Below are 19,772 nucleotides of genomic sequence, written 5' to 3' on the forward strand. Positions count from 1 at the left end.
AATGAACTTTGAAGTAAATATGGGATACTATATTGCTTAAAGCCGTTGTTGGTAATATAATAAGCTACAAAAAACATAAGAAAACTAAGGAATTCAGATCGAAGGTCATTCGGCATGGGATCCCCTTAAAGAACGCACAATGGTGCCCGCAGAATTATGTAGGCATTTGCAAGCTTACCAAAGCCGAATTCGGCGCACTGTGAATAACATGTATTATAACCATCTTGTACGTACCCATTTTCTGCAATAAACTTTATCTGGGTATAAATGATTTTAAAGTGAAATTCCGGGATTTTGCAAGAATATCCTTCGAATTCTCAAAAATTACATCGCTAATTTTCATTAATTAATATCGCATGAAAAAACCTGCATCCTATTTTATGTCTCTAAAGGTGATTTTCCACCGGCAAGGGGAGACGAGACGAAGCGAGACGAGAATTGAAATTTGTATGGCAGCGCAGGCAGGTAGTTTATCAAGTAAAATAAAACGTTTCATAATTTTTATCAATCATAATGATTCAAATGGTTCACGCTCTACACTTCTACAGTCTACAAGCTAACAGGTAAATTAAAACGAAAAAAAAAAAAACAAATTACATTATTAATTTTACTGCCTAATTTTACATAGGTAGCTCTTTGATCTCTACGATATAAATAGACAAAGAAGTACAACAAATCAAGTATCAACAATATCAGACGATGGTGACGTGAAAAAAGTTTGCCTACATAAATACCTACATACATACATCTCTAGATCATAACAAACAGACATTTAACCGTAGTCACTGCTGGCGATTATATATTTGTTTTGTCCAGTGCTGGTGTTTGACTATTTTTCATCAGTCAGTCTGTCAATGCGTGCAACCGAGTTTGAAATTCAAGATTAAACTGATAAAGAATAAGTAGCGTATGGACGTCACACGCAAAAAGCACCATAGAGAAAAGCGTTTTAGACAGGAATAGATGAAGATTTTTCAAAAAATCACTGCACTTAAATTCAATTTTCAACTGTTTTTTTTCCTTCGCTAAACATTGGCTGTGTAAGTATTTATATTTTTATACACAATAATTATATTATATAGGATATAGCAAATTCAGGAGTAGTCAAATACAGTATTAGGTATGCTGTATTTAGAAGTTGCATGTAGATCTTACAGCATAAACTTTTCCCGTTTCCATTGATGTAATTTTGCTTCGACATCTAGAATTCTCTATAGTATGCGAATATCATAAGGCTTTTGGATTTAACGGATGAGGGTGACTGCACACGTAAACTATTGTATAGTCTACTCTCATCATACATAAAGATAGTATAAATGTACTCTTATCTGATGATTGTATCATAAATACTAGCTATAGCTAAAGTACTACGAAATGGCTAATCAACCAAGAGACTAACAGCCTTATTCATAAAAAATCTTTAATTGAGGTTTGATCGGTCTGTTACTTAGCAGACTGATTAAGCTTGTTAAACGTTTGTCAAGAAGTATGATTTATAAACGCTTGCCTAGCAGTCTGCTAGTTGTTGAGCTGCTGATAGACGGATTAGACGCGTTATGTTGGCAATCTTGGCAAATCAAAGACAAAAAATGGCCTCATCGATAATTAAAAAAAAAATTGACAGCAGTGACAGCAAATTAGCAGGAAAAAAAAGCGAGATGTTTGTTTTCCCGCCATTTCCGATCCGCATGTTTATGTTTAAGTGCAAAAAGCCGTAATTATGTTAATCATCCTCATTTTATTTTTTTCATATTTATTGTTAGTAAAGTAGTAAAGTAGCAGTAATTTTAGAGGATTTTTAAATACAAATTCCTGAAAATAAATTTTCCTGTTTTTTTTTTAATCTTTGCGTAACACCACCCTTCACTAAAAAAATCTTCGGTATTGTTTTTTGCTCTTGTCAAAGTCAGCTGTTCAAACTTGTGGCGGCCATTTTGTGACTTAGCAGGGAGATAAAGGAGGGTCTACACGGTCCTCTAACATTAGCAGAGCCTTGATCGACTGATTAGCGCTAACAGACGTTTATGAATCACGTTTTTTAGCATCGGGCCTTCAAGGAGCCTTCAAGGAGGCTCTAACTTTTTATGAATAAGGCTGTAATAGTCTCCCAAATCTATAGATGAAGAAAACAGTTTATACCGATCAAAAACGGCTTACTTCCACGCAATTAGAGCAAAAGAGATGATAAGTACTACTCGGCCGAGCCGATCATAGTCTGTTTCTGCTCTTTTTGATCAGTTTAAGCCGATTACAAATGGAACTCAAATATTTGCTCTCTGCGCAGGTACCATCAGATATACAAGGTTTACCACCCTAAAGTTGATAATCGTTTGCATGTCATAAAACATAATGCCAATAGCCATGTCTGTCAACTTGAAAGTTCGACTTTAGCGACATATTCATTTGATAGGAACTTGTTTAAAAATTGATAGACCACTTATTTGGCTGATGGTAAATCGTTGTAACTTATATTTATAGTACAAAACGCAGCAATAGATGACGAGAGACTCTACCACAAGTCTACTAGTAGTGCTACTCAGGGTGTCCTGACTGACCAACCACCAAAGGCGTCTGCGGCGCGCTGAGCGAGCCGATACGTCCGATCATAGAGCAGAAGCCGATCAGCGAGCTTCGGCCTTGCGTCGGGAACAGCTCGATCGTGTAGATGTAGATCGACGCGAATGTCATGCTGATGCAGAGCTTACTCACCATCGTCAGCGACTTCATGACGGCCACTGTTAGGAACGAGAAGAGGGTTTGGTGGGAGCACGACGTTGAAAGGATCAAGGACAGTCGTGGCTCAAGGATTTGAGAAGGGTCAGAACAGTGTCTAAGATTGTGCGGTGGCCAAAGAAAAGTTTATAGAATTACATTGAAAGAACAAAGTGTCTTCTAATTATTAATAGTTATTTATAATCCGGAATATTTCGGCAGATTGGTGAGCTAGTTTGCCTAAACACCCATGTAAATGAAGGGTATTTCAGGTTTTTGTAAGAGTTGATAAATGATGCCATAAATTCAAAGGTTGTTCAAAGCATTAGTAAGACGTTAAAAGGGTGACTTCATCCTCATTTTCGAAATTCTGACAAAAAGATGGACATACATGGATGATCAGTAAAAGTAACCTCACCGTGTAATAAAATATTCCAGATGATTTTAAGGCATCTTTTCATAAATGGGTATAGTTTTAGGGGTTTTCAGGGTAGATTAACGGATATGTATCCCCCTAATACCTCTCCTAGAACCGTCACTGAAAGGATTGTCGGAAGGTAAGATATTTAGAATGCATGAGTTTACCTGATTGCGTTTTGTCAGCTTTTAAAATAAATGAACATTTAATTCTTAAAATAATTTAAAGTTTACAAACTTGTCGATTGACATTGACGTGACACATAAAAACAGTCTTTTAACCTACTTTTGTTAAATATAATTTTTGCTAATAATATGAATCAAAAACACTTCAGTTGTGAACTGTGAATTTGAATTTGAATTATGTACAGAAGGAAATGACGCATGACGGCGGACAATTGCCAATTGTCATTGTTTCAACCATATAGCTAATAGAAATACTGACCAGAAGAGGGGTCATGGGCGCTAGGATGGAGCCAATCCTGCCAATCATGGAGCAGAAGCCAAGCAGGCTGTGGCGCGCGCTGGTCGGGAACAGCTCCGAGGTGTAGATGTAGATGGAGCTAAACGTCATGCTGATGGCCAGCTTGCCCAGCATTGTCAGGCACGTCTGCAGCCACAACAGCTCTGCAAGTTAGGGCTACTGGCTAATGGCTGCTAGCTACCAACTATGTTTTTATGCTATTGACTTTTGTATTAATGAATGCTACGATATTTGCACTTACAACTGATGATTTTTCAAATTTTCATTTATCTGATGCAGTTCGGATTTTCGATGCAACTAGAATTTTAAAATGTAAGCTAATCTAGTGCTAAGTAATTCTGTATATGAAAACCAACTTCAGCAATAATGTAATTTCGTAAGCAGTAGAACATAATGTGAGCCATCTAAATTCAACAACAACACCTAACGCATCGTGCAATACCAAACAACTTCTAAGTATCTGTCAGTGAGAATCACAACTTACCATTTGGAATGAAGGGCAAAGCGATGAGTGCAGTGCCGCATACGAAGAAAGACGTCATGATGGCACTCTTTCTGCCGAAGCGGTCCAGCGTCAGGACACTCAGCGCGTAGCCGGGAATCTCCACCAGCGCCGTGAGGATGTAATTGACGTAGCTGTTGCCAGCCAGCGACACAGAGTTGATCGACAGCCCGTAGTAGATGAACGTGACAGTGATCCACCAGAAAGAACAGATGAACAGGCGCGAGATGATGATCCGAGACCGCAGTACTTGTGAGAACAGCGAGCGTTGCGGCGTCTCGTCGATGGGTATACTCGTGGTCACCCCGTTTATGATGCTTATGTTTGGCGTTGGTGTTGGGTCTTCTGACAGTTGTTTTATGGACTCAGGTGATAACTCTTTTCTATTGATCGCGGCGGCTTTGTAGATGATTCTGGCTGCTTCCTTCTTCTTTCCCTTGCTGAGCAGCCATCGAACGCTCTCCTCGACGATGAAGTAGTAGAAGATAAAGAGGAGGGAAGGGGCGTAGAGCACGCGCGTGAGGGTGCGCCAGTAGGGAATGGCCCACGCCACCAGTGCAAGGAGCACCTGCCCGATGGCGAAGGCGCTGGAGATCATGTTACCACCGAGCACGCGTTGGTTCAGGCCCACCATCTCTAACGCTGCAATGAAATAATTGGGATTATTTAGCATTTAGCAATTTAACTCCCAGAATAATAAACAGGAGCTGATTGCAAGTTAGTCATCGAGTACCATATAGTAAGGATAATTATAGGCCCTTAGCCGCTGATTCGATTAAGCAAAAATTGATAAACTGACCAAGGATGAAGCCGGTGCTGTAGACACCAGAGCCGAGCGTTGCATCCAGAAACTCAAAGACCAGGTACATGGAGTAGCTTGACGAGAAAGAGCGGATCAGGCCCATCACTGACGCGGACACAGCCGTCAGCACGAACGCCGTCCTCCGACCGAATCTGGAAAAGACATTAAGACACAGTGGGAGCTATTGCAATAACAATTAGGGCCTACGCTAACTGACGCGGTTTGCACAGAGCGGGTGGACGCCTATTGAAAAATAGTATGAGCAGCGCTAACTGGACGCGTCGCGTGCGACGGATTTTTCCTGCACCCGCACACGCAGGCGTGCGCCCGCTCCGTGCACCCAACCCAGCTGGCGTAGGCCCTTATACTACAACACATAAAAACTATTACAAAAAAAATATACACTTTGCTTGCATTGATATCTAAATTGCATCATATATCTGTACCAAATTTTGAATCAATCCGGTCATTAACAGTGAAGCAAATGAAAATTACAAGAATTAAGTCACACTAACACGGCAAGTTGAAATGAAAACTTGTTGGAGGGGGGGTTAAATTGCATGAAAAAGATTTTTTCCAATTCAAACGTAGCTGTTTTGCAAGACTTGGCCTCTCTATTTGGCGGAGGAGCAAAACAGATGTTCCGTTTATTTTAACATGGACCTCCGCAAAGTAACGCCTGAATCTATACAGTATTTAAAAGGATAAGCGCCTGCTATATTTCAACGATCAATTATCAGCTAACATACATTGCTTTTCGTCGCAATAATCACTATCTCGGCATTTCGACGAAGAACTAAAGCCACCGACAGTTTAAAGAATATTATAAATTGAAGTCGCAGTCGGAGGTATACAGGCTGGGATAATGAAAATAGATGATTACAATAACCAGGTTATTTTAGAAATAGCAATTAATGCTTTAAAAATACAGGTACCTAGTAAAATGAATATCAATATTTTATTTGCACTGTTACTGTTTAAACACCTCACAATCGAAGAGAAAAGCAGATACAGTACAGTATACGAGTAACTTATTCATAAAACCCATATTATAGGTTTTATACACTGGTTGTACAAATACTATAATTTAACAATACAATACAATACAATAACTCTTTATTGCACACCAACACTTAACAAGCAGTACAGAAAACACTGGAATATACACAGAGACTTTCTGAGGTAAGCAATAGGCGGCCTTATCGCTTCAGTACAACTTATCGTTTTAGTACAGCGCTTACGTGACTATTTCGCTGAAGCGTACTGACATGCTCAACATAGGCATATAATAGGGCAGTATTCTATAATACTGATACTATCTTCACACAAAAATCCAGGCCAGGCTCCCCCCTGAAAAATAACCCTAGATACTTACACCAATGATGCTCAATCACTTCCAACTGAAGCAACTTAAGGTCTATAGGGAAGGCCTCTGTCCAATCCAACAGTGGACGTCTTACAGCTGATATGATGATGTACTTACGTGTCAGATATGTAGCCGGTGAGTGGCAGCGCGGCGAAGAGTCCGGCGCTGTGAATGGTGCCGACCAGAGTTCGCTTCCACTCCTGGCAGGCCAGGTCGAACTGTGGACAGAAGACGTTCAGGCGTTTAGGAAGGTAAGTAAAAGCTTAATTGCCGACATGGATGATGGATGGAGTGGCTACGAAGCGGTCACGTTTCTTGTGCTCTGCCTACCCCATTTGGCCCGGGAAAACAGGCGTGATGTTTGTGTGTGTGTGTGCCAACATGGATCTAAGATTTTATATTAATGAAAGGGTTTTTCGCCGAACAGAATTCGTATACCTGCCGTATTTCCTTCACAAATATTGGCGTATGTCAGTGGTGTTTTTGATAGTACACTAGGCGAATATTACCAAGGAACGCGGGTTTAAATGCCGTTCGGCGCACGCACCCGAAACATTCTAATATATTTCAGTACTAGCTTAAGCCCGCGACTTTGTCTGCGCGGATCTAGGTTATCGCGCGGTGGCGCCCTCTACCGGAATAAAAGGTATCCTATGTTGATCCTTGGGGTTCAAAATACCTGTATACCAAATTTCCTCAAAATCGGTTCAGTGGTTTCGACGTGAAAGCGTACCAGACAGACAGACAGACAGACAGACAGACAGACAGAGTTACTTTCGCATTTATAATATTATATAGTAGGGAAGTAGGGATGAAGGGCCTAAATACCCAATTTCATCGTTTTATCTTCGACGGCGACGAACTTTCACCATATTAACTTCCATCCCCTATTTCAACCCCTTAAAGCCTTTTTTTCGCAATAAAAGATAGCCTATGTTCTTTCCCAAGGTGTATTCTATCTCTGTACCAAATTTCATCAAAATCGGTTCAATGGTTTAGGCGTGAAAGCGTAACAGACAGACAGACAGACAGACAGAGAGTTACTTTCGCATTTATAATATTATAGTATGGATTTAAACAGGATATACCTCGTCAGTTTCGAGGAGTTTATTAGTCTTAAAAATGGCAAAGCAACAGGATCAGATGGTCTTCCCGCTGAACTCTACAAGTATGGAGTTTTTGTTGATTAAAGGACAGCTAAGGTGGTGCGGACACCTTGTGCGTATGAAAGATGGTAGACTCCCTAAGGCCGTCTTTTACTCTCAATTAAAAGAAGGAAAGCGGACTCCGGGAGGCCAGTTCTTGCGTTACAGGGACGTCCTAAAGCGCCACCTTACCGCATGTAACATCCCATGCGAGAGTTGGGAAGATCTCGCGAAGCAGAGACTGGAATGGCGCAGCTCTGTAAATAAGGCTGTTGCAAATTTTGAGACGCATCGCTTGGAACACCTGGATGCCAAACGTCTTACTATAAAGACCCGCCCGAGACCTTCCTACACTTACACGTATAATGATAGTGGTCAATTACATTGCGCGCCCTGTAATAGGACCTTTAAGACTAAGTTTGGCTTTGCCAGCCATATTCGGGCACATAATAAACAAGCCTAAAGGTTCGCCTTTGTCGGACGCGACATGGAGGACATCAGAGTCGCCCTTGACCGTTTTTTTTTCATATTTCAAATTCTTTAAAAAGAAATCACTTCCTTTATCTGAAGCAGTCCACATTTTCTAGATCTTTGCTACAAGACCTAAATCGTCCCAATTATCTGTACGATAAGACCGACAGCTGCCACTCATGCGGTTGCCTCGCATGCGCCCTATCAGCGAAGCGATCACGAATTGACTTTATGTAATTCAAGGCAACGCACTTGAACTTTGGAATGGAATTGAATTGCACTGAAATGGAGAGAGAAAGAGAATAGGACAGCACTGTGTGAGTGAGCCGAAACCGCTGTAACGAAGGAAGCAAATAGTCGTGGGTCCGAGCGCCGTTTGCATCTATCACATTGTTTGCAAAATCCTACTAAAACCGTAAGGTCGGGGTACTTGACCAATTGGAGGGTTACTACTCTGGCCCATATGAAAACCACATAAAAAAGTAAAATCAAAACATAACAACGTGATCGATCAATTAACACCAACCACGTGGCAAAGAGCCATATTCTCAATAATAAAATCAGGACCGAGTTAATCCGAAGGGCCAAAGTTACCCTTCAGGGCCAAAGTTCCCCACTCTTACGGTATCCGAAACTTTGTGAGAACCTGTGTAGGTATATGTATGTACTAGCTGTTGCCCGTGACTCCGTCTACGTAGAATTCGTTTATGTCTTCCCCGGGGAACTATGCAGTTTTCCGGAACAAAAACTATTCTATCCTTTTCTGCGACTAAAACTATCTGTAGGTATACTGAATTTCATCTATATCAGTTCAGCGGCTTAGACGTGAAGAGGTCACAAACAAACAGACTTACAAACTTTCACATTAAGTATTATTTATATTTTATATTTATTATTAGAGATTTATTAATCTTTCATGCTAAAATGACGGGACCCCACCTCAGCCACAATAGTGTCCTGATTCCCGTAGAGCCAGGCATCACAAGCCTGCGTGAGGTTCTCGTGGAAGGTCGCAGGCGCGCAGACGCCGCCGGGCGCCAGGGTCCGCCGGCGCTCGCAGCGCCCGGCGCCCAGGGCCCACGAGCCCCACTCCCCCGTGTCCCACTCCGGAGGGGACGACTCGCACTCGGGTACCGTACATCTGGAAAACAAAAGAAGGTCGAGTGACGACGCTGTTCATAATTGAGATGCAACAAAAAAAATGACCTATAGTTTTTATTTTATTTCTGGAAAGAATAGAGTATTTTAAGATACAATTTTCATCGATTTTTAATTTGGATGATTTTTTTTACAAAATACGCTGGATGACGTCACAGTGAGACAGCCACGTTCCATTGCCTAGAAAAAATCAGGTCGTACATAACATAATCTGTGGCATTACTGATTTGTCTTGTCACTGACAACTGTTAAAAGCCGGGTGCGCATCATGTGATTAGTTCTATCTTTGTCACTCTTTGCTATTATAAGCAGGACAGCAACATTTCAAACTGTCAATTTGCTTCAGAGTGTAGACCTGCTTTATAACCGCCTTTGTGACGGGACACTGCAGGGGTCAAATGAAAGTTATTACTTAAATTTTGTTTATTTAATTCAGTTTATCACATTTTTTGGAATCTGATTTCTGAAAACGCTTCACAAAGCCTATTTCTCCAAATGGTTTTCGATTTATTATGCGTTGTCAAAAATTGGGACATCCCAATTAGGAATTTATAGCTCTAAAGCGCAAAACACACACAGGATGAATGATTTAATGTTTGAATGCAGTTTTTCTTGTTACTAAAATCGATGACCATGGTTTCTAAGAACAGATCTTCGTATGTCTTATAGTTTCAGACTTTCCCATACTGACCGATGTAAAGGCTCAGGATGACTTCGTCCACAGTCCCATTTTGTCATACAGTCTAATGTTCTGATTCGCCAACATTCCCACATCGTCACTTTCCTATATATCTTGTCCGCTTTCTTACGTGGGCCACAGTACCAACTCGTCAACAGTCTTATTTCGACTACAGTGCTAGCTAACACGTCAACATTCCAATTTAGACCACAGTGCCGAGTCGTCAACATTATTGCATTATTCATTATCCAGACTAATATTGCTCTATAAATGATTATTAAAAAGGGGCTTTTTTGCAAATTACTCTCGGGATATTTTGCTATTTAAACGCTTAAATTGACCATATCTGTGAGACAACGTCTGCTAAACGTGGACGAGTTGGCACTGCTGAAGTAATACTGTGGTCTATGAAAGAAAGTGGACGAGTTGACACTGTGGTCGAAATAGGAATGTAGACAAAATGGGATATGGACGATATCATAAAGTGGACGAGTTAGGAAGGTGACGATTTAGGAATTGTAGGCTGACGACATGACACTATGGATGATTTAAGAAGGTGACAAAATGGGTCTGTGGACGAAGTCATTCTGAGCCGATGTAAATAGGCCATACTGTATATGAAAATCACACCACGGCTCCTACGCCCGACCCGCTCCGCGTTCGCCCGCCGTTAGTGTGATGTTGTTCTGAGCCACGTAAATAAGCCCGCCGTACTCCTGACCCGGCCCGCGCCCGTCATGTGTGTGTTTTGCGTTTTATGTGTAAATTACAATACATTACGAGACTTCATGATAGCCTACCCTACACCACAGTATAACAGTAGGCCGACGCCTTTGAAGTTGAGCGATATCGCAGCCTGTATAGGTATTTACGCAAGGAAGGGTTGTCACAAATTTAAAATTTCGAAGGTCTTTTACGAATCGGTGCGAAATTATGTAAAACAAAATTAATTAGGGATGGCGTACTTACTAGGGTTGAGAAGTATCAAAAGATACTATTTTTGAAATAAAAAACTTTTTTTTATACAAAATATACTTTCATAGATTAGCAACTGACAAATACTTTAGGTTTATAGACTTAGCGGACTCAAAGTTCCTGTTATTTAATTAAATTATATAATAATGTCTCAAGCTCTCAAGCTACTAATAACGGCGAAGTATGCAGCTGGGGCTGCTCTCACCCGCGTCTCACCCCTCACGCCCCGCACGATTGCTCTGTCTAGACGTCTCCTTCGGATTACTGTAGGGAAACTTGTTATACTGTGCCTACACTATACACCCATCTGCTTACACACTCCTACAGAACGCAATAATCTTCAACACATGCCGGATAGAACGCCAATTATTATCAGTGTCATAGTTTAGCACTAAATAAGAAGCAATGACTAAGTAGACAGCTTACGTGCCTATTCCCTTATCACTTTATCAACTGACAAACGACGAGCCTACTGGCTATCACTTTTATCGGACATATAATATTCATGAAATAAGCATTAAACTGAGTACATTTTTGATAGCATGTGTACCCAATTTAAATAGTTTCAACAGTTTGCCCGTTTCTAATCTGATGTAAGGTGTTCAATATTTGGTTGAATGATTTGGTTTGGTATCGTTTTGGTTTTTACTGTAAGTCCACAAGATAATCTTTTTTTATAAATAAATAAATAAATAAATATTTTTGTTTATAAGCTATGAAAGACCAACAAGTACCTACCTATTATTCACGTTCTAGACAGAGCGCGGCGATGAACATCTGTTTAAATAATTGTTTCCAACCTAGGTATGTCTTCAACATAGGTATAACAGTAACCCCACTGCAAAATATTCTGTACGAGACTAATATTTCAACAATATTTAGTAGTAAATAACCACAAGTGACAATATGAACGAAAAGGGTTAGAGCATTAACCACAGTCGACAAATCGGTTGGACAGAAAAATATTCACTACACTTTCAAGCAGTTTTTAAATGTTGACATAGATAAATAGTTATTTTAAAAAATTTAATAGGCATTTAGCTTCCTTTTATACTTTTCTAATCAAGTTGCAAACTCTTATGCTAGCCATACATCACATACATGTAATATAACTCTTCTACGAGCTTTACTTCCCTACTGAAGTGAGGAATACAGAAACAATTATTTCCAACTCAAAATCTCTGTCATAGGTCCTGACTGTTGAAGTTTAAAGAAAGAAAGAAAGAAAATATTTAATTGCCAACAGTACAAACAATGCAAGACAACAATATAAACAATACAAGATAGTAGTCTGTCCTGGGGCAAAACTCAGCTAATGCAGCGCTTACGCGGAAGCTGCCAAGTTAAGTTACTTAAGCGAGTTACTAGTTTGTATTATAGGTTTAAGTTGATTTTATTTTGTTTCATCATCCACCTCCATACGTCCCAATGCTGGGCACAGGCCTCCACTCAGAATGTGGGGGCTTGGGCCGTAGTTCCCACGCGGGCCCAGTGCGGATTGGGAACTTATTTTATCTTACTTTATTTTGTTTATTTTTTAATTTTAGTTGAGATTGTTTTTATCATTTGTATTTTGTAAATAATATATTTATAGCGAGTTCTAGACTACTTACTAGACTTGTTTTCCTTTTTAGTTTTACCTCGAGTTTTTTTTAAACCGGTCGGGCTTTCTTTGATAATGTAACTGACAGATCAATTTTTTTTATACCCAGCACATTATCCAATGGTAAATACCATTACGGTCTCAAAGCTGCTGGCATTCGGCATTTTCCATAATAACCACATAAGGAAGGATCCTTCGGCATTGAGGCAATTGCCCAGCACAGCTGAGGGGCTACTACGAAACTCGCAAATCGAAGTTCGTATCGCACCGTCCCTTTCACTCGCGTATTAAATGACATAAGCGTCAGCGGGACGGCAACATACGAAGTTCGAGTTTTGCACTTCGTGGTATACGGCCTGATCTGGGTCGCGGCCGGTGACAATGCCGACTCCTTCTTTCGCAACTAACTCACAATAAAACGCCGAGACGAGCTAAAGAGATACTTCCTTAAGTAATGCCCACCGTTAACAGCTACTCTTAATGCGTATCGTATAGTATACGGTCGGTCGGTAATGTTCAAATATCACGTATGGTCGGTGCCCTTACGTACTCGTAAGTGGATGCATAAGTTAGGGAACCGACCGTACGTGATATTGGTATTTGAACAATGTTGAAAACCGTCCAACCGCGTAGCGTGCGTTCGCGTGTAGCCTAAAGACTACAGATGGGTTCACGAAAATAGACATACATATTGTATATACATATACGCTGGAAAAACATAACTCCCCTTCGGACGGGTACAAATCGTTGCAAGCGCTGAATTTCATCCTGAGGATAAAACGTAACGGTACGGTAGCAGTGGCCTGCCTTAGATCCTGCTGCAGGGGGTGGTGGGGGGATGAGGGTGCAGCTTCTAGCGCTGCTTATCCTCACGCCAATATTCAACATGAGGTATCATTATATTTGTAAAAATTGTTGGAACATACAATAGTCGGGACCCATTTCAAAATCGTAGTTAGCTCAAAAATTCCCGTAATATACTGCCCTCCTAAGCCGAAAGGTGCTATCTCAAAAAAAAAACGTTTCAAATTTTTTCTTTTCATGGACAGAGAGACACGCGAGTGACCATAAAAAGGGCTCCGTTCCATTTGATGTACAGAACCCTAAAAATAACAACACAAATTGCTCAATTTCTCAATACAAAGAGGACGATGAACAAGAATTGAGGCCGTATTGCGAAAGAAAGGTCCTTGATGAAAGTAATATACATAGCTACTTAATTATTATCTTTTAGTAACCTATATGTCGCGACGTCTTATCGCATCATTTCGCAGTCTCATTTCATTAAGTGTTAATTAAATAACTGGACACCTGAAAGTTTTTTGCCTGTTCATTGGAAGTAGTTGTTTGTTTATTTGTTTTAATATAATTTCTTTCATTGTATAATTTAGAGGTAGCGGTTACATATAATTTAATTTTTGTTAATCTGTATTTGCACTCGCAAACTACCAAGATACGGGCTCAGCCTAGTTTGGCGTCTGGCGGAAAATTTGTATACCTAATGCATTAAGTATTTTTGCCAAATAAAATAAATCATTAATTAAACCATTAAATAGAGAGTAGAAGCGATTACGCTATACTGCGAAGCACTTTATATTTTATGGAATTTTCCGGGATAAGAACTATTTTTCGTCCTTTCCAAATTCTTAAACTATCTCCACACCGAATATTATCTAAACGCTTCTAAAACTTCGCTTTATAATACTAGTAAGGATTTAGATTTACCAGAAGCTATCGACCCCTAGTAGATAATTAATTGCGAGATTATAACCAATATACCTGACCGATAATCAATCAAGTAGATTTCAATGTCAGCGAACTTGGCCGTTAGTAATTTATTGCGTGATGCGATTATAATTTGGCCCCTTGTATGTAAATGCTACCTGAGAATATGTATACCTACTTTCTATATTAAACTAACCCCTTATACCAGTTGTGTGTGGCCTGTAATATGAGCAAATAATCAAAACATACATCATACTCCTCAAACTAAACAACATTAGTTCAGCGACTTTTAAAAATAATTATTACTTTTTTAATTTTTATTACACTTTTAAGTTTATTCGTAGAAGCAATGTAAAGCAAAATGCTTGATGTTTGTACCGTGACGGGCGACAGTCGCAGTTGTGTTCTAGGATGGCCTAGCTACATTGATAGCAGTATTCAATTTGTAATATTTATAATAATGGGAAAATTCAAAGACTCCGTTATTTTTAAAAGTCGCTGACTGAACTAATGTTGTTTAGTTTGACAAGGACGATCTATGTTTTAATTTTTTGCTCGCATTACAGGTCACACCCGTATTTCAGAGCATGTTGGACTGAATACTTGTGTAAATGTTTTTCTCGACTTTTTGTAATAGTTGACGAACGCTTCCATAAATCATCACATTACACTTGCACTAAAAATTTTCATCTTGGCCTCGGCATATACGCGCCCCACTGCAAGGCACAGGCTGTAGTTCCCACGCGGGCCCAGAGCGGACTGGAAACCTCACACATACCATTAAATTTGTTCACAGGTGTGTGCACTTTTCCTTTACTGTAAAGCTGATGGTAAATTTCAAATGTGATTTCGCACATAAATACCGGAAAACTCAGAGGTAAGAGCCTTGCCTTCAACTCACTGTTGTTCAGTCCACGTAATTCTCTGAGTCTACGTACTTACCTATATACAAATGGTCATTCCATTATTTCTTACGGCCTTCCATTATTATCTTTGTCAATTTTACCATGTTACAAGATTACATTTATGACAGTTCCTTGTTGGTGTATTTCAAATTGTCATTTTTCCGCTCGGACATACATATAATTTCGATGAACTAAAAGAATTTCCTTGCTCACCCGCGACCTTACGATAGCTAAGCTTATGCAAAATATGCGTGTTCATGCAGTTCCTCCACCTCCACACTGTAAGAACACACACAAATCACACAAACCCATCTATCACCACACTACACTGACGCGTTTCGAACTCAACCAGAGCTCATCTTCAGAGTGACACAACCGTACACCATGCTACCAGTTGTGAACACGCATATTTTGCACAAGCTTAGCTATCGTAAGGTCGCGGGTGAGCAAGGAAATTCTTTTAGTTCATTGATATGGACCTCGGCAAATTAACGCCCGATTCAATAAATTATATAATTTCGAGTTGTCTATTTTCCTTTTATACTCAATATCAATCTAGTAAATCGTTATCTAGATGCTTAACATCCTCGCCGCAATGCACAAGACATTACAACCGGTCTAAATTATAGTACATACTGTGGTCTAATAATACCTTTAACATTTTCCTCGAAGGAAGATGGAATGGTGTTGACCGGAAGGTCGGCAAGGCCACTGTTCGTGTTCCGCCCACGACCGGCGAGGTGACAGGAACACGTCGCGAATTATAATACGCTCGCGCCTTAACTGAGTCTTCCTGGACTATTTTATTAAATTAGGCCATTAGCTGTAGAGGAAAACTCCTCGCGACAATTCCGAACGTGATAAACAATGTGGTTAATCTATACTCAACGGCAAAAAATTTGGCGAACCCTTCATACAAAATCACCGATTCTGCATACATTTGAAGGCCAGATTTTTCGCCGCCATACTTTTGACATGCGAATCGAGTTAGCTACTTGTGTGTTCAAGTATTCTTCTTCTCGTGTCGATGGCTTCACTCGTTCAAAGTATCCGCAACAAGAATGTAGCGGTGTTTATAGCCCTGTCCGTTGCATCTCGGAGGTCTCGTTCAGTACAGGACGGGCATGCTGGGCAGGACATCAAATGCGACATGCTCTGGGAAGCCGTCCCACAGCCACACTGGGTGTTTGGGTTTTTCAGGAAGCCCCACTTTGCAAGGTTTTCCTTGCACTGGCCAACCTGAGTGCGAAGTCTATTAAGGGATTTCCAGGTTGACCATGGTTGTTTTGCCCAGTTGGTAGCGACTCCGCAGGACTCACAAACCCATCAGGCGGGGCTCGCGCGGTTCCACACCGTGAGAGTCTGGTGCTGGATGGGGAATCTGAGATGGGGGTGGTGGCACTCAAAAAGCTTCGCCGGCTCCTCAGGCGGGCTTGTGGCATACAGAGGGAGCCGAGGATCCTGTCCCTGTTTCCGCTTTTCTATACTGCACGCAACCTCTCTGCGAATCTCTGGTGGTGCAATTCCCGCCAGTGTGTTAAGTGATATCTTAACACACTGCTCAACACCTACGGCAGGCGAAAAAACAGACATTGACGTTTAGTGCTTACCACAGTGATCACCAACCTTTTTTGGTGAGATTAAAAAATTATCAATGTGTAAGAAGAGCGATACGTATCAATTTGTTTCGCCGCTAACATATACCTTCGGTCATTGTCCGTTTTTTCGCCTGACGTAGAAACAAAGTATACTTATTTATTAAGCGGCAAACTGGACGCCAGTGTGTACTAGTGTCGCGGCGAGTGTATTTCCTGTTCATTACGTGTGCTGGCAGAGAAACACTGTGCGGTTGAGTCTCAGCCGCGCAATAAACAGTAAAGTGCAAAACACATACAGGATAGCAGCGGGTCGGGTCGGGAGTACGGCGGGCCTGCTAATGTCACACCGACGGACGACGGGCGCGGAACGGGTCGTGCGCGGGAGCCGCACTCCCAACCCGTCCCGCTCCCGACCCGCTGCCGGCCTGTGTTTTGCTATGAATCGCTCGCCGCGCCGCTGCACGCCCCGTTCCCGCTGGCATACGGTCCACGGCCTTAAGAAAATAGGATAGGCGTTGGCTTGCTAGAGTTGCTGGCGATTAACTCATTTAGAGCTGTCTCCCCGGGACGCCATGGACAGACAGACAGCGTAGCGACAGTAAATATATTTGGAATAATTTTGGATTCCATTTGTCAATTTCTGGGCCTCTAAATATTACAACATATCAATATCTCATGCCTAAAACGTCACAAAGACACGCTTATTGAAATTCAGTAAGCGCGGTCCACCGTTCCGGTTAATAATCGGCTTCAAATGTCACGTATCTGTCGCGATATTGCTATCAGCTGACGTATTTTATGGCACCACCAATACTTTCGATACCAGGACAAAGATCTAGACTTCTTGTTAGAATATTATTGGCGTGAAGAATCATAATCATTCAAGCGAGCAATGTCTTGCATGTTACAGTCGAGTTTGGACTTAATAACTAATGGGTTTCGAAGACGGCCCTATTAAGGTATGGAACCCTAAAAAATGGAATGGAAATGGAAATGTAATTTTAGACAACTCATGAGCATGAATTTCATGCGCGTGTAAAAGTAACAGACATACACACACACTCCTATAAGTTTACCCATTTAAACTTTCACTTTTATGATTAAAACTAGCTATTGCCCGCGGAACTATGCAATTTTCTGTGATAAAACTACTCTAATTGGAGCCTCCCCCCACATTGGTGAACCCGACAATGGACACAAACGCAGTCTCACAGCACTAACCACACCGTACACCACTAGCATGTAAACAATGTGTCGATGTCTGGTGTGTACAGTGTGACAACCTCAACTCAACTCAACTCAACGCTCGCCAACAAGGCTCCGAGCAACCACGCACTCAAGCAACTGGCATCTGCCTGCATGACCTGCATGACGCACAGACTGCACCGCACTCCACGCCGGCTTAGGCTCAAAAAACTCACTTTCCCGAAATGTGTACTTTTCGAAAGTCGAGATCACTTTCTCGGAAGACGCACTGTTTCAAAAGTACACTTTCCAAAAGGTACACTTTCTCAGAAATATACTTTTTGGTAAAATTCACTTACGGGGAAAGTGCCCTTAGTGGGCAAGTGCACATTTCAGGAAAATGAGTTTATTGAGCCTAAGCCTCCACGCCGACCTCCGGTCTAAAAGGGGGGCTAACGTAGCGACTCCTAGCGCTATCTAGTGAGCACACATAGAAACTCCGACCATATTCTACATCGTGCTATCGAAGATTCATCGAACTCGGATGCATTTACAGGGTGTCTCTGACCATCATCATCAGCCTACGCTCGTCACTGCTGGACATAAGCAGGCCAGCACGCTACTGAGCACGATCCTCGGCTACTCTCATCCAGCTCTTGCCAGCCGCCCTGCGAAGATCATCGCTCCAACGAGTCTGAGGAGGTCCTACGCTACGTTTGCCGATCCGTGCTCTCCACTCAAGAACTCGTCTACGGTTATCGGTTCTTCGGGTTATATGGCCGGCCCATTGCCACTTCAGCGTGCTAATGCGGTGGGCTTAACGATAACTTTGGTTCTCTGTCGAATCACTTCGTTACGAATTCGATCTTTCAGTGAAACTCCGAGCATAGCCCTTTCCATAGCACGTTGAGCAACTTTAAATTTGTGGACCAGCACTACCGTGAGCGACCATGTTTCGGCACCGTATGTCAGGACGCACTGATTGAAAACTCTCGTCTTTAGACTCTGTGGAATTGGCAATGTCAAGACTTGACGCAGTTTCCCATACGCTGCCCATCCCAACTTTATACAACTTCGAGAAAGAGGCCAACGGAAGTCTCTGACCATGGGGTTTTAAATTCAAGGTTGGTCAGTCGTCTCAAACTAAAAAGAAAAATACAATTCAATTCAGCGGGTTAAACTTGAAGATGTAACAGACAGACAAACTGATAGAGTTAGGTACTTTCACATTAATAGTATTAGTAAGGATTCGTAATATTTATATTACGACATGCAGCTGTAAAAGAAGTCTTGGCCAATTTAACGTTATATAATTTTAAATCAGTGTTCTTCTACACATCCAACTGGAACTTTATTTCCCATAAATCAGTTTGCGCGACACTGCTCATAAATTCCTTTATATAATTCTTTTATTAATTGCAAAACAATACCTACTAAAACGTGTTTATTGTCTTATGCAAGCACGAGAACGTAGCCATCGCCGTTAAACTACAGTAGGTAATATAATAATACATAACTTGCGACAAACTATTCCAACTGCCTCCGTATACAGAGTGACGGACTGTTTTCAACCATCTATAATATTCTTACCGCGTCAACTGTACTAACTGTTATTAACAAATAATTTATTGAATCATGCGTTACTTAGCGGAGGTCCATATCAATGAACGGAAACAATTACTTAAATTTGCTCACCCGCGACCAGGTCAGAGGACAGGTCGCGGGTGAGCAAAGTACGAGCTCGTACTAGCTCTGTAAACCTTCACGAGTCTAAGGCACTTGTCTCACCGCCAGCGAGGAAACGATTGTTTATCGACTATTTTCTCGCTCAAGAAACGAACAAAAGATATAAGATCCTGTGTGAGTAAAAGAGAAACATATATTAATAGTTGATCGCTGGCTGTTCACACTGTCGGCGAGAACTCGCTCTTACATCTTTTGTCGCAGCGACAAGAGCTATAAAACTCGCTGAGCTATAGATACTCGCTCAGCGATGTCAGCTTGGCGGCCGCCCCGCACGAGCGAGTCGAGTGGAGCGAGTAATC

The 19,772-nt window shown here is 41.3% G+C and overlaps 1 protein-coding gene across 4 annotated transcripts in view; it reads right to left on the reverse strand.

Annotated features, from left to right (window-relative positions):
• Positions 1-19,772, reverse strand: part of LOC141436302 (organic cation transporter protein-like) — a 35,718-nt gene that overhangs the window by 3,377 nt on the left and 12,569 nt on the right. For 2 of the 4 annotated variants that reach the window (XM_074099223.1, XM_074099221.1), the window contains exons 2-6: positions 8,839-9,040; positions 6,401-6,501; positions 4,915-5,069; positions 4,098-4,757; positions 2,556-2,735 (exon numbers count right to left, since the gene is read on the reverse strand). In XM_074099223.1, coding sequence (XP_073955324.1) covers positions 2,556-2,735; positions 4,098-4,757; positions 4,915-5,069; positions 6,401-6,501; positions 8,839-9,040 — 1,298 coding nt within the window. Of the gene's footprint in view, positions 1-2,555; positions 2,736-3,574; positions 3,757-4,097; positions 4,758-4,914; positions 5,070-6,400; positions 6,502-8,838; positions 9,041-19,772 lie in introns of all 4 variants that reach the window. The other 2 variants (XM_074099224.1, XM_074099222.1) reach the window with 1 other exon arrangement.

The sequence above is a fragment of the Choristoneura fumiferana genome, chromosome 16, assembly GCF_025370935.1.
Source record: "Choristoneura fumiferana chromosome 16, NRCan_CFum_1, whole genome shotgun sequence".
Classification (NCBI taxonomy): Eukaryota; Metazoa; Arthropoda; class Insecta; order Lepidoptera; family Tortricidae; genus Choristoneura; species Choristoneura fumiferana.